Source organism: Neltuma alba, unplaced genomic scaffold (genome assembly GCF_004799145.2).
Source record: "Neltuma alba isolate B1F8T4 unplaced genomic scaffold, ASM479914v2 tig00010915_pilon, whole genome shotgun sequence".
Lineage (NCBI taxonomy): Eukaryota > Viridiplantae > Streptophyta > Magnoliopsida > Fabales > Fabaceae > Neltuma > Neltuma alba.
Genome location: NW_021635692.1, coordinates 52,094 through 79,478, shown reverse-complemented (window position 1 = coordinate 79,478; position 27,385 = coordinate 52,094). Strand labels below are relative to the sequence as shown.

Below are 27,385 nucleotides of genomic sequence, written 5' to 3'. Positions count from 1 at the left end.
AAGACGGAATTGTTGGAGGAGGTGAGAAAATACGTAAAAGGCACAACAAACCTGTAGAAGGAAGAAAGAAGACGGTACAGGAAGCTTACGGCGGGAAAAAGAAGAGGACGAAGAAGAAGAAAAGCTAAGAAAGCAAAGTAAAATCTATAAAAAGCAATCTCTCACATCGACACTCTCTCACAGTGCTCTTCATTTTTAAAACGGCCGGAACCCAACGGAAGGACTCATTCACTCTGTAAGAAAATCTGCGTTCTCTCTCGAAAGAAAGAGACGGAGAACTTATTATTCAAGATACACTGATTCAGTGTTTCCTCAGATCTCCGTCTGCTTCTCCGACGCATTATCCTTATCTCACCCTCTCTGGTACTTACTTCCATTCGTTTGTCTCTGAGATTCTTTGCGTTTCTTTGAATTTAATTTCCATTTTCATTCCCACTGCAAGGATTCCTTTCTGTCAGTTTTTACCCTTTTGGTTTTCTATTTCCTTGAGTTCTGAGCATCTGCATTTGCTTATGAGTTGATCTGTTCTCAAATGCGTAGCATATTTATGAATTTTTCTGCGAGAAACTTTCAAGGTACGGCTAAAAAAAACTTGGAGAGAAATTCTCTGTTTTTATCTTCTTTTTTCTCTCTCCATGTTTTAAAATTAATCTTTGGATGTTTACTTCCAACAGGAGGAAACGAATAACTCCACTGCTCTCAACTGTTTCAAATGATGCTTTTGGACTCTCAATTGACATCTTCCTTTTTGGAAATCTTTTAACATTTAATCGACAAGATTTAATCTCCTTTATCATCTAATGCTGTTCTTCCTTTTTCGAACAACCAACGAGAGTCAAGTCGGTTTCTGTTTCTCTGTTTTCTCCTCCCAGAGGACCCAGATATTTCATTCGTTAATGCATTCCCCTTCTTCTCATTCATATCCTTCTAATCAGATACAGATTAGGGATCGCCAGTCTACCGAAACTCACTTCTCGTTGTTGAAAGGGAAAGCCGTTTTTGTAATGATGCAGTATATATTCTCGCGAGCATTATTGTTTCTACAGTCGTTACATACTTTCATTGTGCTTTTCCCCCTCCTTATAATTATATATACAGCGTATAATAGTTAGATTTAGCCGTAACCTTTGGAGCATTAACCTCGGGTCTGACAGTTTTTACGTATTTCCGTGCACGCATCTCCTTAAATTAAAATTCACACAAAGCTTGTTCATCTGTTGTTTTTTACCATGTTAAGATGGAAAGAAAACTTTGTCTTTAACGTAATTCTGCTGATGTCAATTAGCTTGTTGTCTGAATTTTATTTTGATGATTTCTATCTGTGCTGTTTTATGTTCTTTTTTTGTTTGTTCTTGTTTTTTTACTGATACTGTTGTGTTTTGGGGTTATCAAAGTTTTATTTTGGGCCAAAAAATAAAGATGCAAAGAGAATTTGAAAGTTGACGGATGGTGAAAAAAGAATTCTACCAAAATAGATTGTGAAAAAAAAAAAAGGGAACAATCGGCTTGTGAACTTTATATGCCTTATGGTTTTCCATCTTTACAGAAAAACGAGATGAGAACAAGAAAGAAAGGTGGAAAATGAGGCTAAAAAACTCTGTTGATACATGTCATTATACATTTATGCCATATCCCCAGAAAGGTGAATATATAAATTTCAATCTTTTGGGGGGGGGGGGGGTAAGACTTTGTTGAACCAAGGAATGTTATTTCAAATTGTCGTGGGAACTTTACCGTTATATGTGTTTTTGCGACAGCTTGGTCTAGGTTAGATATTTTTAACCCGGGAGCGAAAGACAGCTGTTGTCGGAAGATAACGAAAAGTGAATGATTCCGTAAGACATACCATTTAAAGTGTCGGAATTTGTGTTTAGTCCATAATGTAGTTAATTCTCGGTCAAAAGTTGTCTACAGTGGGTAGGAGTTAGGACTGTAAGTATTTTTGTGCCAAGTTAAGAATAGGCAAGAATCTCTAAGTTAACACGGACGTGTTTTTTTCCCTACATTTCAGGGGAAATAAAGATCTTACTGGAAGAGATCCTCACTTCCTTTATGATCCGCTCATGCTCCTTGTAACGTAGCTGCTTTGAAGAATAGATGGAAAGTGGTGCTAATCGCGGTAATAATGAGAGTTCTAACATTTATAAGGATTCTTCGTGGTTCAGTCAATTCCGGAATGCATCCAATCCTTGGATGGCAAGATATGTCTATGCCTTGATTTTTCTAGTCGCAAATCTGCTAGCATGGGCAGCTCGTGATTTTGGCCACGGTGCTTTAATCGAAATGAAGAGTAAGATTGCCTAATTCCTTAAAAAGTAAATATTTTCCGCATCCTATTTGTATTTTCTGCAGCTTTTTAGGCCTTGTTCTTCCATTTCATTTTGCCATCTGTATTTCTTTAACTATGCAATTTTTTTTCAAACGCTGCATGCTAATCCTTTGAAGGATGACCGTGCATGAGTCAATCTTGGTGGCGTAACCTGCATTTCCGACAGCTTATCTGAATACGTAATTATCTTGGAGTCATAAATTACTTGATTTCTTGCTATTCGCATCATAAATATCTTAAGATGCGTCCATTGCATAATTGGTCAGTGACGAAACAGAATAAGCAAAACTTGTATTCCAACTTAAAGCTATCGCCTGTATGCAACTTGTGCTCAAAATCTAGCATATATTTGACTTTCAGGATTGGAAGGATGCAATGGTGGGAAAGACTGTTTGGGTGCGGAAGGCGTTCTGCGGGTGAGCTTGGGTTGCTTTGTATCCTTTGCAATTATAAGCATGAAGTCTAGCGTATGTCGATGCGCATTAAATTAATCGATGCTCTAGTCATTGAGTTCAATTATTAAAAGCCAACCTGTCTTAGCTCATTCATTACTCATTAATCTTTGAAGCGAACCTTAATCCTATGTCAGATATTTTATATCATAATGTTTTTGTCAACTGCTCGTACTTCTAAATTGAATGAAGCCAGAGACAACTGGCACTCCGGGTGGTGGTCAGTCAAGAGTGTTCTTTGGGTCGGAACGACAATCATCCCATTTCTACTTCCTTCTGGCGTGATTCAGCTCTATGGTAAATTGCATCTTTCAGCCAGCTTCCTATTAATATTTCGTCCTCTATGTGGAATGTGGTACAAAAAGTTGCAATTATACCCTTTGTCATTTCATTCTTCCCTCTGACACTTTCCTTTTTCTGCAGGGGAGATTGCACACTTTGGAGCCGGGTATTGCTTGTATCTTATTTGTGTGTGTGTGTGTGTGTGTTTCTTTTTACCGATTTGTGATTGTTTAAAATTTGCGAATACATATTTTTCAGGGTTTTCCTTCTTATTCAACTAATAAGCATAATCAGCTTCATTACATGGCTGAACGATTGTTGCACATCTGAAAAAAATGCAGAAAGATGGTAAGATTTTCTCAGTCGCATAACTAGTAGGAATACATGCTTCATGATAATGAAAAATTTCCTTCAGAGAGCTGTAATTATTTTAGTTTTGGTAGTTGAATTATTTAAATAAGGCATGTTCTGCGGTTCCGGGCTATTTTTTATCATGTTGATATATATATATATATATAGAGAGAGAGAGAGAGAGAGAGATGAAAGAAGTGAGAGAAAAATTTAATCTTCTCAATGCCAACCGTTTGCAAGCGTTGAACGTTCTCCGGAGACTAGAGCGGACTAATTAGCTATTCTGAGGTCGATTCTACTCACATATTTACAACCTTTAAAAAGTCTAACTTATGTGCCAAATGATGAAAAGAAAAAAACGAAGGCTAAAACTATGTCTCTTCTTGTTCTTTTTGTCCCTCTTGTCTATGACACATTGATATTGATCTATAGAATAATTTCACTCTTAAGATGCCTTGTCTCTTAAATCTCTGCACTTTTTCTCAATTTTCTTGCAGTCAAATCCATGTGATGTTATTTGCTACCACTGCTTATGTTATTTGCTTGGTGGGGATCATTTTAATGTTCATTTGGTATGCACCACAACCATCTTGCCTCCTCAACATTTTCTTCATCACCTGGACCTTAGTACTTCTTCAGCTCATGACAAGTGTGTCTCTGCACCCAAAAGTAAGTTCCATTTGTCACAGGATCTTTGCTAGGAATCCACTTCATCTTCTGACATAACTCGTTAATTTTCCCTTCGATAGGTGAATGCTGGCATTCTAACTCCAGGGCTCATGGGTCTTTATGTTGTATTCCTATGCTGGTGCGCAATTAGAAGGTAGGCTTCCAATCTTTGCCAATATTTTTGCTCTTTTATAAATTTAATTCTAATGCTTCGGCTTTGATTGTTTTGTCCTTGTTCTCTCCCATAGAAGCATAGATTTAAAATCGAATAAAAAAGATAGGCAGCCCTTGATAACATACCAATATTTTCTTTTCATTCGGGAAATTTCTGAGAGAAAACCACCTAGTTTATGATTATTTTTGCCTTGTCTTCATTTCTGTTGAATTTGAGCTTTAGTATATGTGGGTGCATGCAGTGAACCGGCAGGAGATAACTGCATCAGGAAGTCAGACTCTGCAACCAAAACTGACTGGCTTAGCATCATCGTAATATTTCCATTTCTGCAGCTTTCAAATGCATGATCTCATGTCACTTTCTGATTCGTTAGTTGACCCGTGGCTGTGAATTTTTGTTGGCAGAGCTTTATTGTTGCAGTGCTGGCAATCGTTGTTGCAACGTTTTCAACAGGCATAGATTCTAAGTGCTTTCAGGTGCCCTACTCATAGAATCTATATTGAACCTGAATTTGAATATTAGTTTCTCCATTCCATGTCTGACGGAACCCTGCAGTTCAGGAAAGACGATACACCAGCAGAAGATGATGTTCCATATGGTTATGGCTTCTTCCATTTTGTTTTTGCCACCGGAGCAATGTACTTTGCAATGCTTTTGATTGGCTGGAATAGTCACCATGTTATGAGAAAGTATGCATTCCCACTTTTAACTTTCGCCTAATACGCATGCATCTCTTTGATGGTTTCTTGTCTTCCTTCTGTACCGTTGGAGAAAAAAGAGAATAACAAAGTATTCATCTGCACCTGTTAATCATGAAATGAACATATCCAATTCCAGATGACACAACCGATAAATTTGGTTTCCATGAAGTCTATTTACGTGTCAAAACATCTTTCTAGATCTGAATACTTGATTGTGCTAGAATAACGATCTGAATTGCTGCTCCCAAGATCTGATATCACTGAAATCATCACACGTTTAATTTCTCTTTCATTGCTATGAGTAAGTTTATCAGTGGTTGGTCGGGGTTTTCATTAACATTACAGAGCAAGTGCGTTATAACTTTATTCTTCTGCAGATGGACAATTGATGTAGGCTGGACCAGCACATGGGTTAGAATAGTTAATGAATGGCTGGCAGTTTGTGTTTACTGTAAGTATTCCTGGCAAATCTAAGTCTAACATGAATATTTTGAATTTTACGTCAGCATAATAAATTCTGGAATTTAGTGGAACCTTTTTCTTCGGGCCACAAATTCAGAGAAACTATTTCTGTATCACTGAGGTATGTACTAAAAGAAGCTTAAATCTTATCACAGTATGGATGCTGATAGCTCCAGTCATATGGAAGAGCAGACATAATGATTCCACATGAGAACTTCCAAAATATCCTATTCTCTCCAAGATTTTATCATTGGTGGAGGCCTTCGCTCTCCAGATTGTCCCGTTTATCTGCTGCACATGCAGTGGACTCCTCCAATTCTGCCTGATCGAAAACAGAGCTGCAACACACAGGAAACATCTCTGGCAGAAGGCACGATTCTACAGCTATGCACATATGAAGATTGGATTCCCCCCCCCCCCTTTATATGAGATATTTAGCCCCCTTCCTCCATAGAAAAGATACAAGATATCATGCTTTCTAGGCAAATGCTTCTGTACGTGCATCGCTGAGGGAGCATGATGTTTGTAAAATCATTTAAAGGATGCTTATTAGAAATTTTAGTGTTTAATCAAAATTGAAGAAGTCAATTTTGAAAAATAGATATAAAATGTAATTTTTTTCCCCTTGAATTATGATGCTTAATCATAGCAGACGGTGAAGTCTCAACTGTAGAAGATTGTTCACTTTATTTAAATGTCAGATTAAGTGTGGACATACTCCATGTTTTAATTCTTTTAATTTAAAAAATTAGACAGAAAATAGTTGCTAATATGGAATGGGTCCACTTTCAACGATCTTAAGCTCGTAGAAGCTTTGCATGCCTCGTTAATTGCCGAGGCCAAGATTCGGCACGATGTGATGATCTGCTTTTGCATCAGTAATAAAATGAGGTCCATTCCACGCTTTAACTTCGTTTGATTTTCAGATGATTAACCTCTCAAGTGTTGTTAAAAGAACCGTGAAGTCTGAAGCTTTTCAATGAAGGATACAGTGAACCATTAATCCATGGAAAGGGTTCCCCCTATGGCATCCATCAATGGGATGACCATGGACCACGTCTCTCTTACCCTAACTGGAAATGTTGACCACTATGGCGATTTTGGTAACAAAAATGTACAAGGATATAAAATCTGGTCAACTTTCAAGGATAAGTTTCAGAACCCCACCCCCAGGGCCAAAACACAAAAAACAAAAAAACAAAAAAACCGCTGAGTCTGGGTACTTTTAGCCCGACAAAATTGCTTCCCATTCCTTCCCGTGTCTCTGCACTTTGATCCATTTGGTTCCACAATAGAAGTTTTACTTCAATTTAAATTTACAAACCTCACGTATTTAAGGAATAGACGTATTTTCAAAATGAACCCTGAAATTTTCGAAAGAAAACAAAGCATGATTTTCGTTCATTATGTTTTTGGCATGAAATGGGATACCAAGAAAAAACCACGAACAATTTTAATAGACATTTTGGTATAGAGACTCAATTGACTACAATAAGAGCATGATTTCACGTCCATGTATGAAGAGAGCACGCCAAAATTATAAGATTACGGAACATACAATACAACAAAATCAGCAAATAATACAACTCTTGGGCACCAAATTAACACACATCATCACTCAACAGACACTACAATTGCAAGCGAAACACATGTTGGACCCAAAAAATTGTCTCCACGAAGGGTTCTCTCCACCAATTTCAGCCCCCTATTCCCTTTCAAGATCTCCACCAACAAAACCGGGGGGAAAAATTGTGCTCTCTCTTTCCTATAACAATAAACAAATTTACACTGCGTGTAGATATTTGACTTTAACCCCAACGATGATCACAAATCTCATTGACTAATAAAATGATGTCAGCCAAAACTTCACCCACATTTGTACAGGAAGCAACAAGATGGTGCGTGCCAAGAAGAGGCCAGATGAAATAATTTTCAAATCAACCAAAGGGGTTGCCTCCAGCAGAGAAGGAATTTGCCGCAGCAGGGGTTGAGAACATACCAGGTATCTGCTGATCTGGATTTGAGAAGCCAAAAGCAGCTCCATGTGTGCCAGAATTCCCAATTTCCTGGTGCCTACACACGCAAGTGATGTTCTAAATGTCAAAACAGCTATGTTAGCGACAGAGAGAAAAAGGGTATATTCATTCACAAAAAAAACCAATCAATGCATTACAGAGCATATAACATCCTCGCCACCTCCTTCTGACATTCTCTCTCTATAACTAACTCTAGCATCAATTTACTTTAAAACCCTTTTCTAACTAATTACATATATCAATACTCCCCCCTTTAAAAAGAATCCTTGTCCACAAGGATGGTGCGGCTCGGTGATGCAGTAATCTGAAAGTGAGGGAATTGTTGCTGAATCAGGGAAAGGTCTTCCCAAGTGGCGTCCTCAGGCTGGGAAAATTTCCACCGAACTAAGACTTGAGTCACAGGAAGGTTATGGCGTTTAATCAGTTTGCGGCCCAATATTTCCTCTGGCTCCAACATAAAATGGCCTTCATTATCAACAGGTGGCAGGGTAGGAGCAAGGACTGCAGCTGGCCCAATATGTTTTTTAAGTAAGGATACATGGAAAACAGGATGAATCCTTGTACCCGTAGGCAGTTCCAGTTCATAAGCGACAGCCCCAATCTTCTTCAGGACCTTATAAGGACCAAAATAGCGTGCAGCTAATTTATGAAGAGATGAATTGTTTAATAGATTCCTTCGAAAAGGATGCAATTTGAGATAAACCAGATCACCTTCCACAAAATGACGTTCTGATCTAGTTTTATTAGCTTGCTGAATCATCCTGTGTTGAGCTCGAAGCAAGTGTTGCTTCAGAAGCTGCAGAACCAGTTCCCTTGATAAGCATGTGCGGTCTACAAGGTCATTAGGAGAATCCCCTGCAATATAGGGTAAATGTACTAGAGGTAGCACCCCATATACCGCCTCAAATGGTGTCATTCCAATAGAGGAATGATAGGTGGTATTATACCAAAGTTCAGCTAGAGACAACCATTTGACCCACTGTTTAGGAAAATCACCAGTCATACAGCGTAGATAACCCTCCAAACATCTATTGAGTACTTCAGTTTGACCATCTGTTTGGGGATGGTAAGCAGAAGAATAATGTAGTTTAACGCCATACAAGCGGAAGAGTTCTCTCCAAAATTTACCACAGAAAACAGGGTCCCTATCAGTCACAATAGTTTTGGGGAACCCATGTAGTTTGACCACATTATCAAGAAAAATCTGAGCCACTTCTACAGCAGTAAACGGATGCTTAAGAGCCATAAAATGTGCTGCCTTAGATAACCGATCAACAACTACCAAAATAGTGGATTTAGAAAAGGACTTAGGAAGACCACTAATAAAGTCCATAGAAAGATCAGTCCACATATTTTCTGGAATAGGTAGTGGTTGGAGCAGGCCAGGGGATGCAATTAATTCAGGTTTGAAACGTTGACAAATTGAACAGGCACGTACAAAATTTCTGACATCTTTTTCTAAACCTTTCCAATAAAAGAAAGAAGACAATCTTTTAAAGGTAGGAGTCATACCAGAATGTCCACCAATGCTGTCAGCATGGAAAAATGACAATAATTCGTTGCGGAGATTACAATCAGCCCCTACAACCAGCTTGCCATTGCGTTTCAGCAACTGGTGTTGCCATGTGAACTTGGGATGGGAAGCAGGATCTCTTTCTAAATCCTTAATGAGGTGCTGTAAATGTTCATCAACAAGCCACGAATCACGAACTCTGTCATACAGTGGGGAAACTGGAACCGATAATGCTAAACAAGAGCCCTCAGATCGCCTAGATAAGGCGTCGGCTACTGTATTCTCACTGCCTTTTCTATACTGAATGTCATAATTCAGTCCCCATAATTTATGTAACCATTTGAATTGGTCCTGGTTCAGATCACGTTGCTCCAATAGGTGCTTCAAGGGTAGATGGTCAGTTTTAATTATGAACTTGCGGCTGCACAAGTAGGATCTCCACTGCTTAACAGCAAAAATAATAGCTAGCAATTCGCGTTCATAGGCTGACAGTGGTTTCTTTTTAGAAGGTAAAGCCTTGCTAGCAAAAGCTATGGGATGCCCATTTTGAGATAGGACAGCTCCTAAGCCAGTACCAGATGCATCGGTTTCTACAACAAAAGTATCATTAAAATTTGGTAAGGTCAAAACAGGTGGGGAAGTCATGAGTTGCTTCAATTTGACAAAAGCATCATTCGCAGTAGCTGACCAAGTAAATGGAGTGTCCTTTCGTAACAAGTCTGTTAAAGGTCTACTGATGGTCCCAAAGTTGCGAATAAACCGCCTGTAGTATCCTGTGAGGCCCAAGAACCCCCTTAACTCTTTGATAGAACTCGGAACAGGCCAAGAGGAAATTGCTTGGAGCTTTTTTGGATCAGCCTGAACCCCTTTTGCTGAAATAATATGGCCCAAATAGTCAATTTGGGTGGCAGCAAAAATGCATTTGGAAGCTTTAGCAAACAAATGATGGTGCCGCAATGTCAACAAGGCAGTTTCCAAATGCTGTAAGTGAGAGCTCCAGTCTTTACTGTAGACTAATATGTCATCAAAAAAAACTAACACAAATTTCCTCAAGAAAGTTTTGAAGACAGAGTTCATAAGTCCCTGGAATGTGGCAGGGGCATTAGTTAGCCCAAAGGGCATCACTACAAACTCATATAGACCTTCATGGGTCCTGAATGCCGTTTTGGGAATATCATCTTGCTTCATTCTAATTTGATGGTAACCTGACCGAAGGTCTAGCTTAGAAAAGAACATAGCTCCTGTTAACTCCTCCAAAAGCTCTTCAATCACTAGTATGGGGAATTTGTTTTTGATTGTAGCTTCATTTAACTTCCTATAGTCGACACAAAACCGCCAAGTACCCTCTTTCTTCTGCACTAACACCACTGGGGCTGCAAAAGAGCTAGCACTCTCTCTTATAATCCCACTACCAAGCATCTCCTTCACCTGTTGTTCAATCTCAGACTTCTGGACCGGACCATAACGGTACGGCCGACAGCTAATGGGCCGATCATGTTGAAGCGGGATGGCATGATCAAATGCACGAGAGGGAGGTAATTCTTTTGGCTCTACAAAAACATCAGTGAATTTATCCAAGAGCTGATTTAATTCTTGCAGCTGGGAGTCGGTCAACGAGGAGGTAATATGTAAGCCGAGTTTTAATTGAGATGAAGCTTGAAGCAGAAAGGCATGTACAGCAGCCACTATATCACGATTAGATGTGAGTTCCCTCGCAGGGGAGGGTGCGTGATATCCCAATCCATGTAATTCAACACGAGTGCCCATATAGTGGAACTCAAAAATTTTCAATTCCACATCCATAGAAAATCGACCAATCGTTCTCAACCATTGTGTACCCAGAATCATATCATAGCCCCCGATTCTCATCACCAAGAAGTCAGCTGAGAAAATCGAGTTCCCCATTTCCCAAGAAAGATGTGGGCAGTGTTTAGAAACCGTTACCTTTCGGGTATCTGCCACCGTGAGACAGACGGCACTGCGCTCCTGAGCTTTCAACTGGAGGCGCTTGACGATTGAAGCATCGAGCACATTGTGAGTGCTACCCGTATCGATCAAAATGATAACCTTCTGATTTTTGATCTGACCCACAAGTTTCACGGTAGAAGCTTTGTCGTCCCCCTCTACAGCGTTGATTGTGCCCACAGCATCAATCTGAGCCTCCCCCATCGCATCCTCGAAACATTCTTCCTCTTCATCAACCATTAATGTAAACAAGTGAGAATCCCTACACTTATGACTACTGGTATATTTCTCAGGGCACCAGTAGCAAAGGCCTTTCCTGCGCCGGTCGTCCATCTCTCTTTTCGACAACTGACGCGTTGGTTTAGCAGAAGACATCTGGGAAGACTGAACTGTGGAGGAGCTCACGGGTTTCACCGATAGCCCCTGTGTCTGCGTTTTGGGCCTGTCTTGTATAGAGGGGTCCATAAACGTGCTGGACTTAGAGCCCACCAAATAGCCAGATCCAGCCCGACGAGTCATCGCAGGAGAATGGTCGTGGAGCGCCTGAATGGTTGCTTCCTGTAGCCGGGCAGAAGACATCGCGCTAGCTAGAGAAGAAGGTGCTGAGTTGAGGACAAATTTTTGGATATCAGTCCGTAGTCCCCCGATAAAGAGATTGATAGCGACCTCCTCGGGAATATCAACTTCGGATAGTAGCTCATCAAATTTTTTCTCATAATCGGCAACCGAATCAATGGATTGCTGCAGCTTCTTCAAGGCAATCGTCGGGTTCTCCTCTCTTATATCTGCAAACTTGATTTCCATATTCTTAAAATAATCGGCCCATGAGACTTCCGTGAAGGAGCGATGGCGCATGAATGTCTGATGCCATCGCAGAGCATGGCCCTCAAGATGAATACTCAGGAGACGGATACGATGATCTGGCGGAGTCCCATCGACAGCAAAAAACTGACGAGCTCGATAAGCCCACCCACGGAAATCAGTGCCGTCAAATTTAGGGAAGTCTACTCGGCTTTGCTTGGTAGCTATGGAATAAGAGGACGAAGACGAGTTGTTGTTATTGAGCTCGTGAAAAGAGCCAAATGCAGGAAGTCGGGGAGAGCTTGCAGGTCCACTTTCCCCTGACGCCGTCTGCTTGCTCGCATTCTGGTTCATAGTAGAAAGCTTGGACGAAATATCTTGTAGCAAAACCTTCAAATCGGAAATGTCTTGCGACTGCTGGTCAAGAACTGATTGCTGTTTGTCGAGTCTGTGCTCGAGCTCAGTAAGACGATCGGAGGATCGTGTTTCCGGTGGCGCCATGGGGCTGGAAACGAAGGCTCTGATACCTTTTTGTTAGCGACAGAGAGAAAAAGGGTATATTCATTCACAAAAAAAACCAATCAATGCATTACAGAGCATATAACATCCTCGCCACCTCCTTCTGACATTCTCTCTCTATAACTAACTCTAGCATCAATTTACTTTAAAACCCTTTTCTAACTAATTACATATATCAAGCTAAGTCTACGTTTTAATTCAACCACAATAAATTAATGTATGCACATGTTACTCAACAAACCAGGGCATACAGAGACTTGCTCACAGCAATTAGAGCTAACAAATTAGTTGCCTAACTAAAGAACAAGTTCGATGTATCGAATTGTCATATGAATTGAGAAAGTAGAAACTAATTTATCCAAAAGATGAGCCCCCAAGAGAATGTGAGAATCAAACCTAAATCAGACTTTGCAAAATGCAAATATTACCATTAACAGACAGTAGTTACCTAGGCATTGGCATGTTAGTTGGCACTTGTTGCCCGACGTATGCCCCTAAGATATTGGAAGCACACTTCAGTATCCACAGAAAAAGGGAATAGTCTTGGCATAAAACAAAAACAACCAAAGAAGGTGAAGTGGGAGAAGTAAATGTACTTGGCGCCATTGCTGCTGCATGAACTTGAGCTTGCGGAGGAAGTACTGAACCGTATGATGACTGGGGTGAGCTCCAGGAAAGTGGTGGATTACCCAGGCTTGGGGGGTGTATTACACCGGAAGAAGGTGGTATACTTGGCAGAGCACCTTGCAAGGATGACATGGAAGGAAACTGCATCAATGGAACACAAACCACAAACGCATCAACCAAAAATTTGTGATTAACTGAAGAAAATGTCAAGATTATATTGAATCTAATTTCTTAAGAGACTTTAAGAATAATAAGTTTAAAAATGCTAATCATTCCACGATGCCAACGACTGAGTAATATCTACATCAAAAGTCAGCTTCGATGTTCCAAATTTGTCATGTTTCAAAAGTCAACCACTGAGGATTTGGTTCCTCTGAGGTGCAAGGTGCGCTCGGCAGTTATTAGATAGATTACTTTCTCTAAAAATATTTTTTCAAAGTTATTTCTGTTAGATGACTTGCATCTATTATAGCCTATAAATAAGGGATGAAATGTATGGACGTGTTTGAATTAAAAGTATTGCCTGCATTCCATTTTCCACACCAACTGGTATTCATTCATACCCATAATTCTATCTCGTCCTGCATTTCTACGCAGTTAGAGATGCAAGTCATCTAACGAAAACAATCACTTGCAACAAACTAATACCAGCTAATCCCACGAAACCTATCAAAATATTAATGATCCATTTCTGAATTTCTTTATAACACTATTTACAATACAATGAGATCTTATAAGATTGAAAGAGGCAATAGCCCATACTACATTTCCTAATTTAAGTCACATACTGTTGGGGCTTGAACTGGAGGTGGTTCACTGCTGACATCAAATGGATTTGTCGATTTTGATGACTGTGGAAAACTTGGCATGGGCTGTAACAAAAGGCAGACAATCATAAGAGAGATTGGCATTGTACAGTAGTAGAAGCCACATGAAAAATAATAATCATGAAAGCTGAAAGTGTTGGGTAATAACAGTACCGCTGCAGTATGATATTGCATATAGATACCCATGCCCTGGGGAGGACCCATTTGCCACCCTGGCGCTGGAGAAGCAAAGGATGAATACCTTGCGGTGAAGAGATCCTGCATAATTTCAGAGGCTAAAGTCAGATATACATTACACACATAGAAGCCGAGACATAAAATACATACTTTATACAGCACAGATGAGGAGCAAGGAATACCTCAGGAAGTTCTTTTCTTCCACCTGGTTGCACTTCTTTTGAAGGCTGTAAAGCAGCACTAGAGCTAACCTCATTGGTAGGTTTTGCGGTAAGAGGGGATGCATGTGGCATTTGTATGCCAGGGTGCCCTTGCATTGTGGGCACTGGAGATACACTCCACTGCTGCAAGATTTTTCCACAAAATATGAAGGTGAACAAACACATCTGCACAGACAGAATGCTCAAGAAAGCTGCTGTATAAGTTATACCTGACTGTTCAAAGATCCACCTGCTGATGGAATGAATTGTTGAGTAGTAGGATGGCTCCCAGTCGTAGGGAATACAGGACGGTTGTGTTGCACACTGGCCCACTGGCCTGCATTGTTGATTGGTGGCACTGTCATCAATCCAGGGGCTGTTACAGCAGTACCACTTGGTGGTACTGATGAGAAGTTGCCAAGAGTTCCAGTTCCAGCTCCAGCTCCAGCTCCAGCAGCACTGGCAGTGACAGCTGATGCTGGCAGATGTCCTGCAGGCCAAGCAGATGAGCCAATAACTCTAGCAGAAAAGTCAGAATGCTCCTTGTAATAACTGTTTCGACATTGGGATCACCTTGAACTCCAGAAACCTGAGGAGCTGCAGCTGCAGGTGCAGGTGCAGGTGCAGGTGCAGGTGCAGGTGCAGGTGCAGGGGCAGGGGCAGGGGCAGGGGCAGGGGCAGGCATTGATAGTTGTGAGAGAACAGATTCAAGTGGACTTAAATTTGAAGGACCTTGGGTTGTCTTTGCTGCAGGGGCAACATCAAAAGATGCCCAGTTGTCATCACTAGAATTTGCTGGCTGCACAGCAGGTTGGACGGCAGTAGTTTGTTGTGCTTGAGGAATTGCTGGAGCAACGGGAGGTTCAGGCTCAGCATCAAAATCAATAAGGCTCTTAGTAGTCTCAAGCTTAACTTCTGCTGCATTTCCATTACTAGATGCTAAGCTACTGGAAGATGCAGTTCTCTGCAATCACAAGGAGTCAATTATGAAATATAATATTTATATGGAAGTCAATTTTGGGCTTATTACAAAGCAAAAGGGTGAAAAGCAGAGAGATTGCAATCAATGATAGAGGAAGCAACTAATGAGCCACGGCATGGTTTTTTTTTTTTTTTGGGGGGGGGGGGGGGGACTAAGTCTAAAAATGAATAAAAGTTGGTGCTGATGCAAACTGTTGATTCCCTTTTTATCAGATGCTTACTGAAAAGACCAAAAACAGAAGGGATCATAATAAATTTGAAAAGAAATAAATAAAGCACAATTGTATTTCTAGGCGCATCACATTTATTTAACACCACCCTAGATAACAAAAATCTAAGACTTGAACCCAAAATTAGAAATAGCAAGCATAATAAATCAAAAAATGCTTCATGAATAACTCAGATGTAAGCATGCTTATTTTGTATGCATCATAAACTAAATTTTTGTTGCATTAATCCATAACAGCTCAAAACCATGAAATGTAGGGCTGGTAAGGTCATGGGCAAGATGTTTGGATTAGAAATTTTTAAATCTTGATCTTAAGCACTTTCACAGCAATCTGAAGGAGAAATATTAATGAAACATATATGAAGTACCAAACCAAGACATCAATAACTAAATAAAAGATTCGGTAAATCAATGTTAGTGCGAATTAGCAGTGATAAACAAATTATTCCTAAACACTCAGCAAACTTCACAGAAAAGGTAGATTGCAGCACCATGGCCCAGATGGTAGCACAATATGAAATATTAATTTCACCTGTGTGAGTGCAGAGCCATCAGAAGCCTTTCCACTGTTTGTTTTGGGGGGCTCACTTATTCGAAGAGGAACCACATTTTCTCCCAATATATCTCTTACAGGCCGTACAACAGGTGAACTTGAAGAATCAAGATCTTTTGCTCGCTCTGGCGATTGGCCTTCCAGTTTATAATCTCCATCAGATGTTCTACGATCTTCAAATCTTCTAACATCTCCAAATCTGTCTTCACGACGCCAATCATTGATTATTGGAGGACGGCCTGGGCTTTTCCTGTAATCACCATATTGTCTACTTTCTTGATCATATCCAGGACTTCTGCCACCAGGACTAGACCTGTCACTATAACGACGTTCATATGCATCCTCATATGGTGGACTTTTAGATCCTCCCTGATATGTCTCAACCCTTCTGTTTTCATAGAAATCATCCTTGTCACCCTGCACAAGATGCATGGCATATGAGAAGCAATATCATATGCTGACGGATCTAACTATACCAAAGTAGAACCAATCAAGTACTAGTTAATGAACTTGCAGTTAAGGATGATTTTTATTGTCTGGGGCCCCAATAAAAACCCTGTATTCTTCTTTGATTATCATGAAGGGAACCTTTGAATCAATCAAGTACTAGTTAATGAACTCAAAACGAAGGACGGATTTCTTTCCCTTTTTTTTTTTTGGGGGGGGGGGGTGTGTTTCACCTGTATCCTCCCTTTGATTATCATGAAGGGAACCTTTGAAGTCAGGTTATTAAATATGTGTGCATATATATATCAACTGCTCCCCAAAAAAACTGAAGAAACTCCCCTCCAAAGAAATATTCCTGGATCTGTCTCTGCTTGTAACAATCTTTTCATTTTGCAAGATACAGAGCTCAAAAGAAGGACAAGAGTCAGCTTACCATCTTTCCTCTTGGTGGTTTGTCATAGTTCCTCTCACCACTATATCTTCTATCCACATAAACATGCTTAATAAAGTCTCGGAGCCTGTCAATGTTACTGCAATCAAGCATGCCAATAAGAAAATTGCACTGAACAATTATGCATTGATTAAGTGCTAGTTGTTACCTGCTATCGGGAAGAGAATGACGTTGTGGATCCCATTCTTTAAAATAAATTTCCTTTGCACGCTGCAAGGAGTAGATGGAGCAAAATTCAAGTCAAGAAAAAAAAAAACAGAATACTTGTAGAACTAAAAGGAAAGCTAGCATGAGTTTTAGGACAATCAAGCTTATCTACCTGATTTCCTCCTTCTTGAAGGGCACTAACTTCTTGCGAAGTAAATTTAGCCATTGAAATTGATTTAACTCGATGTGTGAATTCCCGGCTGGAAAATATCACAAAAAAAGCAGTTCAATTTCAAGCAAAGTGCATGGAGTGTAAGGCAAATGGCATTCTCCTCTATCCAATCCATCAGGCTATGTCATAACAAAGTGCTCTTTATACTCATGCAACATGAGAGAGAAAACTATGATCAGAGACATACTTGAGACCCATATGCTGCTAAACAACAATAGGTTTTGTACTATATGAAAATTGTCAATCATAAAATGTAAAGATTAAAAAAAAGCGATCCAGTGCACTCCAACGCAAGCATGTAAATGAGGAATACTGATCATGTGTAGTAGACTAACACACTAAATCACATAGATCAGGAAACCAGAAAGCAACAAGGATGAAAGAACTTACTGTATTCCACTACAGTTTGTGCAAACGAACGTCCAAAAATTTGTGCATACATATTGTGGTCCCTGCTTGGCAGGAAAAAAGAGAGGAGAAAAAAATTAATGTAACAGAACCGGCCACAATATCAAATATTACACATAACAAGTATTCATAATTTTGTTCGCAGAACCAAAACACATTATCCAATTCCTTGAGATTGATTAAGAAGGCAGTATTATAGTTAAACATATTTTTGACCTCAGTTTACCATATAAATATAGCCAATTTGCTCTTTATTTTGGCTCATATTGCTGAAATCACAGATTTCAGCTGAACTTCAAATAAATGATTTAGAAAACTTGGAATGGCTTAATGAACTCACTCTAAACAGCTTATTCTGACCACTCTGAGCTACATATTTGAACATTAATAAGTTGTCCACACCTCGATTTGGGTCAATGATCTATTTAAATAAACTAACCCAAACACATAATAAACATCCAACAAAAGCTCATGATGCCAAACAAGTCTCTGTAACTCAGAGATGGCCCACCCAATCACCATTTAGTTGATATTTTCTAGAAAGAGTCCAAAAGCCCCTGCCCTTAAATACAGAAATAAAGATCAATTACAAAGCCTAAATTTAAGCTACTCAAAAAAATTGAAGAAAGCCTTTTTTTTAATCCTTTTTTTATTTTTTTTCTAGAATTTTTAGCTTCCTCAAAAGTTTTTTAAGGAAAAAAATAAAAATCATTAGATTTAGAAATAAAGGCTCTTCAGAAAGAAATTATGTTAACTAGGGCCTCTATGATCAAAAGCCAAAATCTGTCTTCATACTTTAACTTTTCACTATTGGCACTCGAATGATACATATCTCATTGGTTCACAAGCTATAAACAGCAAAAGTCATATTGTCTAATGTATATGCCGCCCATTCGAGAATGCTCAACTAGTACAAAGAAGAAACTACACGACATTAAGCTCGATGACTTATTTGCTGCAGCAACGAATTAATTCGTCCTATCACATCGCTTCTGCTTAGTAGCAGTCTAATATAAGCTAAGTGGCATAGCTATAGAGTATAAACGAATCCAGTACTAAGCTATGGATTGATCTCATGCATAACCCATAAATTCAAAATAAAACATTAAAGTGAAATGACTTTGGACTTCTAAATCCAGAATAATCTTACCAGGCTGCCGCAATTAATACACCTGCGGTTCTCTTGAAGTTTCAGGAGGCCCCTAATTATTCGTTCATTCTTCTCATCTTCCTTTAGTCGGCTTGCCATCTTCACCACTGCACAGATGAAATGAATAATATCGTACAGAATATAAAACGCAAGCTGAATTACAAAAGCTACCAACACCCAAGAGAGCCCCTTACCTACGATTATGAAAACCCCATTACGTTGCTTAACAAGTTATCGAAATGAACAAGACTAAACTTAATATCAAGCTCAATAGAACCTGAGAAAAAGTTAATTTCCAAACAATGCATCTCTAATTTTGAAAATAATCTCGCTTTCCTCTTCTACGCCAGTAACTTAACCAAGCAACATACCAATCGAAGGAACTAATTATACCAGATCTGAAAACTAAACAATTGCCTGAGAAGAACAAAACGCGCCTGCGATCCCCAGAACTCAATCATTACTAGCTTAAAGCCCTAAAGGAGGAAGACGAGAAAAAGTAGAAAAAGAACAAACCTGAATTTTACTGCGGACGAGGAAATAGTTCAACTTTTGCAGCTTTTCCTAGCCGAAGGTGATGATTAAGAGATCCCACCACTGCGCGCACACAGATCTTCCTGAATTGGTAATTACGGCTAGTACATACAGCTCAGAGAAGATTCCCGAGTCTGCTTCGGGGAAAAGAATCAGTAAGAAATGGAAAGTGAAGGGGGGGGGGGGTCTGGTAATTTGTCTTGCGGAGTTATCGGGCAGAAGGTGTGAAGTGTCCGTTGGAGACTTGGAGGATGGTCTGCCTATTTTGATGGCGTTGGTCTTATGGCCGATTTGTTGAATTTGCCAGGACGGTCCACGCTCTGGACTCTGGTCTTACATGGCGTCTCTAGCTCTTTGCCTTTTGTAAAATTCCCTTTTAACATCAGTATTTTTTTTAAATTTTTATACAAGATAACTAAAATAATTATAGAGATAAAACTGAAATAGGACATATTAAAATATGGCATACTACTAAACTAAATCAAAATTTTCATTTTTTATTTGCCTGGAAAAGTTATTTATTAATTTTGATTTGTATAGTTATAACATAACCAAAATATCCTGCTTAACTTTTGCTTCTTCTTTTTTCAATCGCTGAGATCTTCATTTAGAAGCCTGCTGTTATGTGTTTGATACTCTTTCTTTTTTAGCACATAACGACATATTATATTTAAGATTCAAAGAATATATACTTTCATCTGATTAGCATGCAAAGTGAAAGAATCTTTTGAGCATCCTGTAGCAGTTATTATGAGGATTGAATTTAGTTTTAAATATAATATTTTAATTTATTTTTTTATATTTATTATTTTTTTAAATTAATTTACATAATTGATATATATTTTAATATTATATAAAATTACTTTAAGATATTAATTAGGTTTTTTTGGGTTAAGCATTAGTATTCTTTTATTTAAAACTTTACCAAATACTAAATATAGATATATCTCCCAATAAAATTCAGACCATAATTTGTCATATTGTAAGAGATTAGCTTACTCCGCTATATCTAATCCCCATTAGTTTATTTAATTTGTTTCATCTATCTAAATTAATTAAATAGCTTTTAATAAATTAAAAGTGTTTTTTTAAACACATGTATCTTTTTATTAAAGATAATTACGAATTACTAAACATGAGTATTTCTTTGGCGTCATATTCGATAAAAGTTTGTATGCTCAAGACCAAAGATGGAGTACAACCTTTTCGAATGCCATTGATCGCCATCCCTCGGACTTCAAGCAGGCAAAGAGATCCTATGATCAATTTGGTCAGAAAATTTTTTCTCTCTTTTTTTTTTGGGCCAAGGCAATCCAAAAGAAAAAATATTTTGTTATAATCACCATCACTTATGGAGGCAGCATGATTTATTTATGAACCCATAAATCCTTGATGAGTTGGGTCAACTTTAATTTTCTAACCCATGAACAAACAGGCTAACCTAATACAACCCATTTTTCCTTATTCAGGCCAATCTCTTGTTAATTGAGCTGGCTTACATTTTCAACTCAAAAATTGTTTCTTTTGATAATCTTCGGCTTAAACATTTTATTGACAGCCATTAAATTAAATTTAGATTTAGGCAGTGTAAATGTAATAGTTTATAAAACACATCTGATTATTTTGTTAAATAAAAAAAAATCAAAGAAGGCAAGCCAAAGTTTGAAAAGTAATAGAAGATTACAAAACTACTAGTAGTTGCCTCAGATCTATCTATCCTTGGAAAACACTAAAAACATTTGGAAAAAAAGTGTTTTTACGTGAGTCAAACAAAAAATGTTAAGCATACCCTCTCATTTTCTAAGTCATGTCTGCAAATGAAAACAATATATAAATGTGCTGAATCGCTCCAACGAGAGGAAGCACAAAGGTGTTACCATTTTAAACTCAGCAAATTTATCACCCTTATTCAACTCACGCCAATGAACATGAAAGTTCTCTTCCTCCATGTACCCTGTTACTGAACAAAGGTCAATCACAGTTCAAACTCGTCTACTGCTGTGCATTCAGCTGTTGACTATAGGCCCTGGCAATGATCAACTTGATCTATTGAAACATCACCTTAATTTAGCTGCAATGGGGAAAAAAGGGATAATCCCATTCTGTTTTGAAGTTCCTCATTTTTGATGGCTCTCTTCTACTGGCAGATACTAGTGGTTAGTATCAATATTTCTGTTCCATCCCAGCTCATTTGATGGATCCATCCCAGCTCTTGTTCTGCTTAATAATTTGTTGATAATAAATTGTCAGAGACAGCTCAAGCTTCATAGGCAAATTGCTTTCTCAGTCTGAATGTGCTTGGTTTATGTCACTGATTGCCTCTGATTCATACTTTTCTTGCAGATACTGGAAGATGAATTGAACCTTCTCAAGAGGTGCATAGTTTCTGTATTCTGCAAGTGAGAAGCTAAGTGCAATGACAACTATTTATATTATTGTGACGTATTGTCAATTATTTGATTGCTGCCATCATTCTATTTCATATATGGCTCATGCATTTTAGTGAGTCACCACCATGAGGACAAGATTTCTCTCACAATACTCATTTCTTAAAGCATAAAACCATTCTTCATGGCTAAAAATATAGTCAGTTTAGTTAGTGATTACGTCTAACTCTCCTTCACATACTCACCGGGATCATGTGGAGACCCAAGTGATACTAAACAAAAAGGTACGGACCTTGATATGTGGTTAATGCAATGTCCAATTTAGAATTATTATAAGGGCGGTATATGTTCTGTGATGTCGCTTCATTGTTGGGAAGTGGAAGCCATAGTGACGCTTAGTCGGTGCAGAATGCAGAATATTATTCCACTGTGCAGTCCAGGATGTGTTCCAACTTCCAAGTGGGACGTCAGCCATGTGCTAAGATAATAGTCATTGACTTATTTAATCCAAATTTAGTTTTTAATGAAAATTTATAATTCATTTTTGAACTTGAAGTTTCATATTTATCAAAAAAAAAAGAAGAAGAAGAATTTGAATTTTGATACTTTCCAAAATAAGTTGGGTTTGAAATAAAAGAGGCCGACCACATTCTGTAATTCTCGAGACTCTAGAGAGAGAATCGAGCTTGCACAGCTCTGGTTCAAGGTCTAGACTCCACTTCTTCGTTCCAACAGCAGCAGTAACATGCATGTTTCAATGAGGATAGACCCCAAAAAAAAAAACTCAACTATTTAAATGAAGAAATTTGAATTTGAACTTCGGCTGACATAAAGAAAAGAGAGGGAAATTCAAAAGCACGTAAGCCACGAGTTGAGCTGAGAATAAAAATAAATGAATTCATTGAGCCGATTAGGTGAGCCAACTATGAGCTGATATTAAAAAAAAATATTTCAATGAGCCACCCATGTGAGCCGTCACAAGTAAGCCCGAGTTATATATGGAAACAGTAAAATGAGTTTAGAGTCATCATGAAGCCACAAAAAAGATTGAGCTGTTTAGGAAGGATTATTTTCTTAAATGTACTGATGATACCATCCTTTTCAATTCCATTATTGAAATCCCAGAAGCAATTAACTGCTACGACCTGCAACTTCTCTGTTGTCTTTTCTCAGCGTTAGGACTTAGGAGAACCACCTTGCATAAGAAAGCAGTCGACTAAAGAAGCAAGGAGGATTAATTACTATTTTATAATACTTTGTCGCGTCATATTCTATCTATGCTCTCTCTATAGTGGATCCCCATCTCACTGTGACCCGAAGCAACCCAAGTCACGTCAAGCACTACATTTTCCCTCAGTGCCACTATCATGAAAATATGAAATCACTTTTTTTTTTTGGGGAATTATATGAGTCCTGAAAGAAAATAATTATTAGTGAATCTCAATAACAAGTGAGCATTTATTATTGATTATCTGGAACTGTTCGTTGTTATTGAAATTTTTAATAATTATATTTTTTATTTAGATTTCATAGTAATTGAGCCGATTTTTTTCTCCCATTTCAGGGTTCCTTCCTTAATGCAAAATCTTGTTGCTGGAGAAAAGTGGGTTTCGTCACGTTCTGCAAAAAGGTCCACAATATGACCATGAACTGCTGCCTTCCTTCCTTCCTTCTTTCTTTCTCTGGTGCTTAGTTTAATTAACTTCACAGAAAAGCAAAAATGAACTCGCTTGAGCTTAAACTACTTTGATGTTGCGGAAGCCAAACTCATATGACTGACGCCCACTGACATATAGCCTTCAGCTTTTTCATAATTCCGGTTGTGCCTTCCTTGAAAGGTTCCACCACCACATGGACCAAGCTGTAGAGAAAAGGAAACTTTATTTTACATAATTATTCAATGATGCAATTATTCCAAAACGCTTCATAACTCATGCTGCCCAATAATGAATAGCCCCATGTCCCCATTTGCACTATTTTTATTCAAGACGAAGACAAAACCGTCCACATATCACAAATTACTTATCCTATCTTTGTTTCCCTTTCCCATTGCGCATATAATTACATAGTTTAGAATGCTAGGCATGCAAAATCTCTCCATCAAGTGTATTTTCTAATCATATAATTCACAACGTAGATGGCATGCTTTTGTCAACGTTGCTTTTAGATCTGTTTATTCATTATATAATTATATAATTCCAGAATGTTACAAAACTAGTCACTGTGCACCAGCCAGTAGTGAGTTATGTATGAGCATCTTTAGTGAACTATAATAATACTCTTCTAATTATCTGTTGAATAGTGTGCCGCTCAGACTCAATCATCCCATCATTTTCTTTCTTTCTTTTCTTTTCTGTTTTTGTTTGGCCCCTTCTGTTCTCATTTTGCATTACAGTTGTATTACCAAATATGCCTTGATTTTGTTCCCTAACATTTGACCTCTTTTTCCATTCTTTATTGTTCATAATTCATAAATGAATGTTACAATTAATTGTTTATTCACATGTATTATCAATATATATATATATTCTTTTCCTCCGGCTTGGGCTAACCTTCATCGCATTCACTTATCAAGTCTGTCATTCCTACTTCCTGTCCCTTTTGTCACTTTTTCTTGCCCCCTTCTTTTACCTATACCTCATCTTTTGATCACACGGGTCACGTTTCTCTTCTGTGACACTTTTATGCTTCTTTCATGACCCAAGTAGCCACTTTGAGAATCTTTAGCGGGTCTGTCTAAATTGTATTTATTTTGGTCAAATTTTTAGTGGCAGATCACATGACAAATCCAATAAGTCTGGTTGCTATTTTTTTTATACATTATTCTTCACAAAATTCATTGGGTTCTGTGAACTTTTGGCTTCCCCAATAAAATTTGACTTAAAAGCTTCTCTGTCTCCCCCCATGCCCTATTAATACAAGGTATTGTGAGCAAACCTGCTTTGGGTTTTTTATCACTCAAGCAGTTAGCGAGGCGGGTGGCCATTGTTGTGAGAGCAGAGAACTTTCCTTCAACTCAGATTGTCTCAAAGTTTTGTTGATAAGAGCCTGATATGGGTAAGCTTGGTAAAATGTTGGACACGTTCTGTTTCTCTTCTTGCTCAAACTCTTGCTTCTGTGTAAATTCCATGGAATTTGATGATGAGTTTGAGGGAAAGCCCTTGATTATGAGTGACGCTGATCAGAAACTAAGACTTAAAGATGTGGTTGCCGGGAAGCAGACTTTGGCTTTTCAATTGAAACCCAAGGTTAGTCCTTCTTTTCTTTCCTCTTTCTGCTGTCACGTTTGAATTATCCCACCAATCTTTCTTCTCGGTTTATGGTCAGAAAGATCAAATATTTTGGTTAGTTTGGTATTTTAGACGGGCAGAGTCGATTAACATGATATCCTTCTAATGATGGTGCACGCAGATAGTGATATTGAGGGTGTCCATGCACTGCCATGGATGTGCAAGAAAAGTTGAGAAACATGTCTCAAAGTTGGAAGGTGAGTTTCATATTTTTGATGATTAAAGATATAAACCTTAACAGCTTCATCAGTCAACAAACTGGATTAGAATGGCTCTAGAAAACTAAAGATGAACAATCTGAGATGATATTGCTCTTAGGCATGCTATACAGCTTTGAGCTCTATTCTAATATTCTCCTTAGATTTTGAAACACTGTATCTGAATCTGGTATTTTTCTACTATTACTTACTGGAATTACTGTTGAGCAGCAAGATAAAATCCAGTGTGGTTGTCCAACTGTCCACCAGAAGAGTTAGATTTTACTTTAGTTCCTTTTCTGACAAAGGCAGTGTCAAAATGTGAAAAAGTCAACATGATTGTTGTTTATCCTCAGTAGTTGGTATGAACTATGAATAATTTTTGTCTCTATTCGTAATAAACAATATTAATTGTCTTTCTGCAATTCCTAAACAGGAGTGAGCTCATACAAGGTAGATCTGGAGACCAAAATGGTGGTTGTTATTGGCGACATTCTTCCCTTGGAAGTGTTGGAAAGTGTCTCTAAGGTCAAGAATGCACAACTTTGGGATTCTCCACGCTGAAGAGTTAAAAATTTGCCCCACACAGGATTCACATTTCCAAGCAGGATCCATTAAAGCAGAATGAAGAAGCTCTGTATTTGCTCTCATTTTGTCCCTTTCTTCCAAAATGTATAATGCCCATGTCGCTAGAAAGAAAAACAAGAAAGCGATAGTGTATTAAATGTCTCTTTTTGAGACTCGAGATCTGCTTGCACGTTTGGCCAAGTCTGGTGATATCGTATTCTCCGATCACATATTTAGTACACCCTGTATTTAAGAGGCTCTGTACTATGAATATATACTATTCCTTAAAATCATGTAGTAATGTGTTGGATGAAGCTAATTGCTGTGTCGACAATTTAATGCTCCGACTGAAGAAAGAAGCAGCACTTAAAGTTTGAACGTGAAACTGATCAGTTGTCTGTTGAGCGAGAAGGTTTTCGGGACGAGCTGAGCTCAAGTTCGGCGGAATATTCTTGCTCTTGGGTTAAAGTGACATGAAAAATACTCCTAAATGGCCACCGATCAATTTGTATATATTTATTTCTAAAATCGATCAGATAATTTTATTTAAAAAAATTCTGTTAAAATTCAAAATCTAAATAATGTTTTTAAGATAAATTTAAATTTTGCTAGTTTAAAATAACAAAAACAATGAGAAATTATAAGAATTTCTTCTAGATATTATTTAAATAATACTCATTTAGTCTGATTTATAAGTCATTCGTAACATATTTTATTGAAATAAAAAAATCATAAATCAATTCTAAAGTTTAGTAAATTCTCAATTTTATTTTTATTTAATATATACAAATTTTAGGAAAATAATATGAGGGGTTAAAATTATACATTAATGTAAAAAAATTAATAATGTGCTGATAAATAGGAAACAAATTTTCTCTCTAACTTATAATAAGAGGAGTATAAATATTTTTCTTAGAAAAATATCCGGGTAATATTCTTTATTATGATCAAGACGACTAACTTAAGTTTTGAAAACAAATGTCAGGCTTGCATTACCCCCCGGGGGTTTTTTTTTTGCCAATAAATTTCCAATAACTTGAAAATGTTGTTATTCTTAAATAAACAATCTAAAGAGCAACAAGAAAATATGAGATACAAGATTACGTATGCATATGTTTGGTGAGAAGCAATGAGAGGGAGGGAGGGAGGGAGGGGCAAAAGATTTGAGAAGATCCAGAATGCATGGCATGGCTTTTATGGCTGCTTTTAGCAGAATCATAGGTATGGGTGTGCTTCCCAAGTAGCTAACATAATAGTATTTAAGTATATATAAATAAACGTCACAGTCACAGACTCTGAGTCTGAGGATTTGCTAAAGCACTCAAATTTGAACGAGCACTTGCAAAATCGCCTGGGACTGGGAGGAAAGGATGCTTAGCTTGACTCAAAAGCAATCTTACTTCTGAGAGACACAGAGAGAGCATCAGAACCAAGAGATGGCTTTGTTCGCCATTAAAATTTGCATTTACTGACACGTTATTGACCTCCCTTCTCTGTTAACGCTTAAAATCCTCAGAATCACAGCTTTTGCCTTTTGTTGCACTCCTTACGGAAACTATGCCAGACCCTATCTGGGGCTCATTTGTTTGTGCCTTTCAGTTTCACTTTCAGTGAGTTCCGCTACTTTTTAATCCTTGGGTCAACATAATCACAGGCACTTTAACTAGAAACATTTTATTCCCTAATCTGGGCTCTTGGTTCGAGGCCTTGTGAGCAAAAGCTGTTT

At 38.2% G+C, this 27,385-nt stretch overlaps 3 protein-coding genes across 6 annotated transcripts; 2 read left to right on the top strand and 1 right to left on the bottom strand.

The window, feature by feature from the left end:
• The first annotated feature begins 240 nt into the window (after nt 1–240).
• Nucleotides 241–6,092, top strand: LOC114759895 (probable serine incorporator). Of its 3 annotated transcripts, none has more exons than XM_028949126.1 (14): nt 241–363; nt 1,547–1,642; nt 2,012–2,290; nt 2,690–2,763; nt 2,919–3,078; nt 3,205–3,229; nt 3,322–3,411; nt 3,912–4,083; nt 4,164–4,237; nt 4,500–4,569; nt 4,663–4,734; nt 4,814–4,947; nt 5,337–5,410; nt 5,577–6,092. In XM_028949126.1, exons 3-14 carry the CDS (start codon nt 2,098–2,100, stop codon nt 5,630–5,632), a joined length of 1,194 nt encoding a protein of 397 aa, XP_028804959.1. In that variant the 5' UTR covers nt 241–363; nt 1,547–1,642; nt 2,012–2,097; the 3' UTR covers nt 5,633–6,092. The 3 variants fall into 3 exon arrangements, with proteins under 3 accessions (XP_028804959.1, XP_028804958.1, XP_028804960.1); XM_028949127.1 differs by lacking the exon at nt 241–363 and adding an exon at nt 734–1,012; XM_028949125.1 differs by lacking the exon at nt 1,547–1,642.
• Nucleotides 6,093–7,219: 1,127 nt separating this feature from the next.
• Nucleotides 7,220–19,409, bottom strand: LOC114759897 (probable ADP-ribosylation factor GTPase-activating protein AGD14). Of its 2 annotated transcripts, none has more exons than XM_028949128.1 (15): nt 19,201–19,409; nt 18,685–18,791; nt 17,517–17,578; nt 17,067–17,154; nt 16,896–16,957; nt 16,730–16,826; nt 15,829–16,266; nt 14,660–15,050; nt 14,317–14,576; nt 14,069–14,230; nt 13,863–13,967; nt 13,671–13,754; nt 12,852–13,023; nt 12,704–12,749; nt 7,220–7,494 (listed from the first exon to the last, which is right to left on the bottom strand). In XM_028949128.1, exons 2-15 carry the CDS (start codon nt 18,781–18,783, stop codon nt 7,359–7,361), a joined length of 2,202 nt encoding a protein of 733 aa, XP_028804961.1. In that variant the 5' UTR covers nt 18,784–18,791; nt 19,201–19,409; the 3' UTR covers nt 7,220–7,358. The 2 variants fall into 2 exon arrangements, with proteins under 2 accessions (XP_028804961.1, XP_028804962.1); XM_028949129.1 differs by having other exon boundaries at nt 14,069–14,227.
• A 5,249-nt stretch (nt 19,410–24,658) lies between these two features.
• LOC114759887 (protein SODIUM POTASSIUM ROOT DEFECTIVE 2-like) lies at nt 24,659–25,897 on the top strand. The gene is made up of 3 exons (XM_028949114.1): nt 24,659–24,853; nt 25,017–25,092; nt 25,529–25,897. The coding sequence occupies exons 1-3, from the start codon at nt 24,659–24,661 to the stop codon at nt 25,654–25,656; spliced, it is 399 nt and encodes a 132-aa protein (XP_028804947.1). The 3' UTR covers nt 25,657–25,897.
• The last annotated feature ends 1,488 nt before the right edge of the window (nt 25,898–27,385 follow it).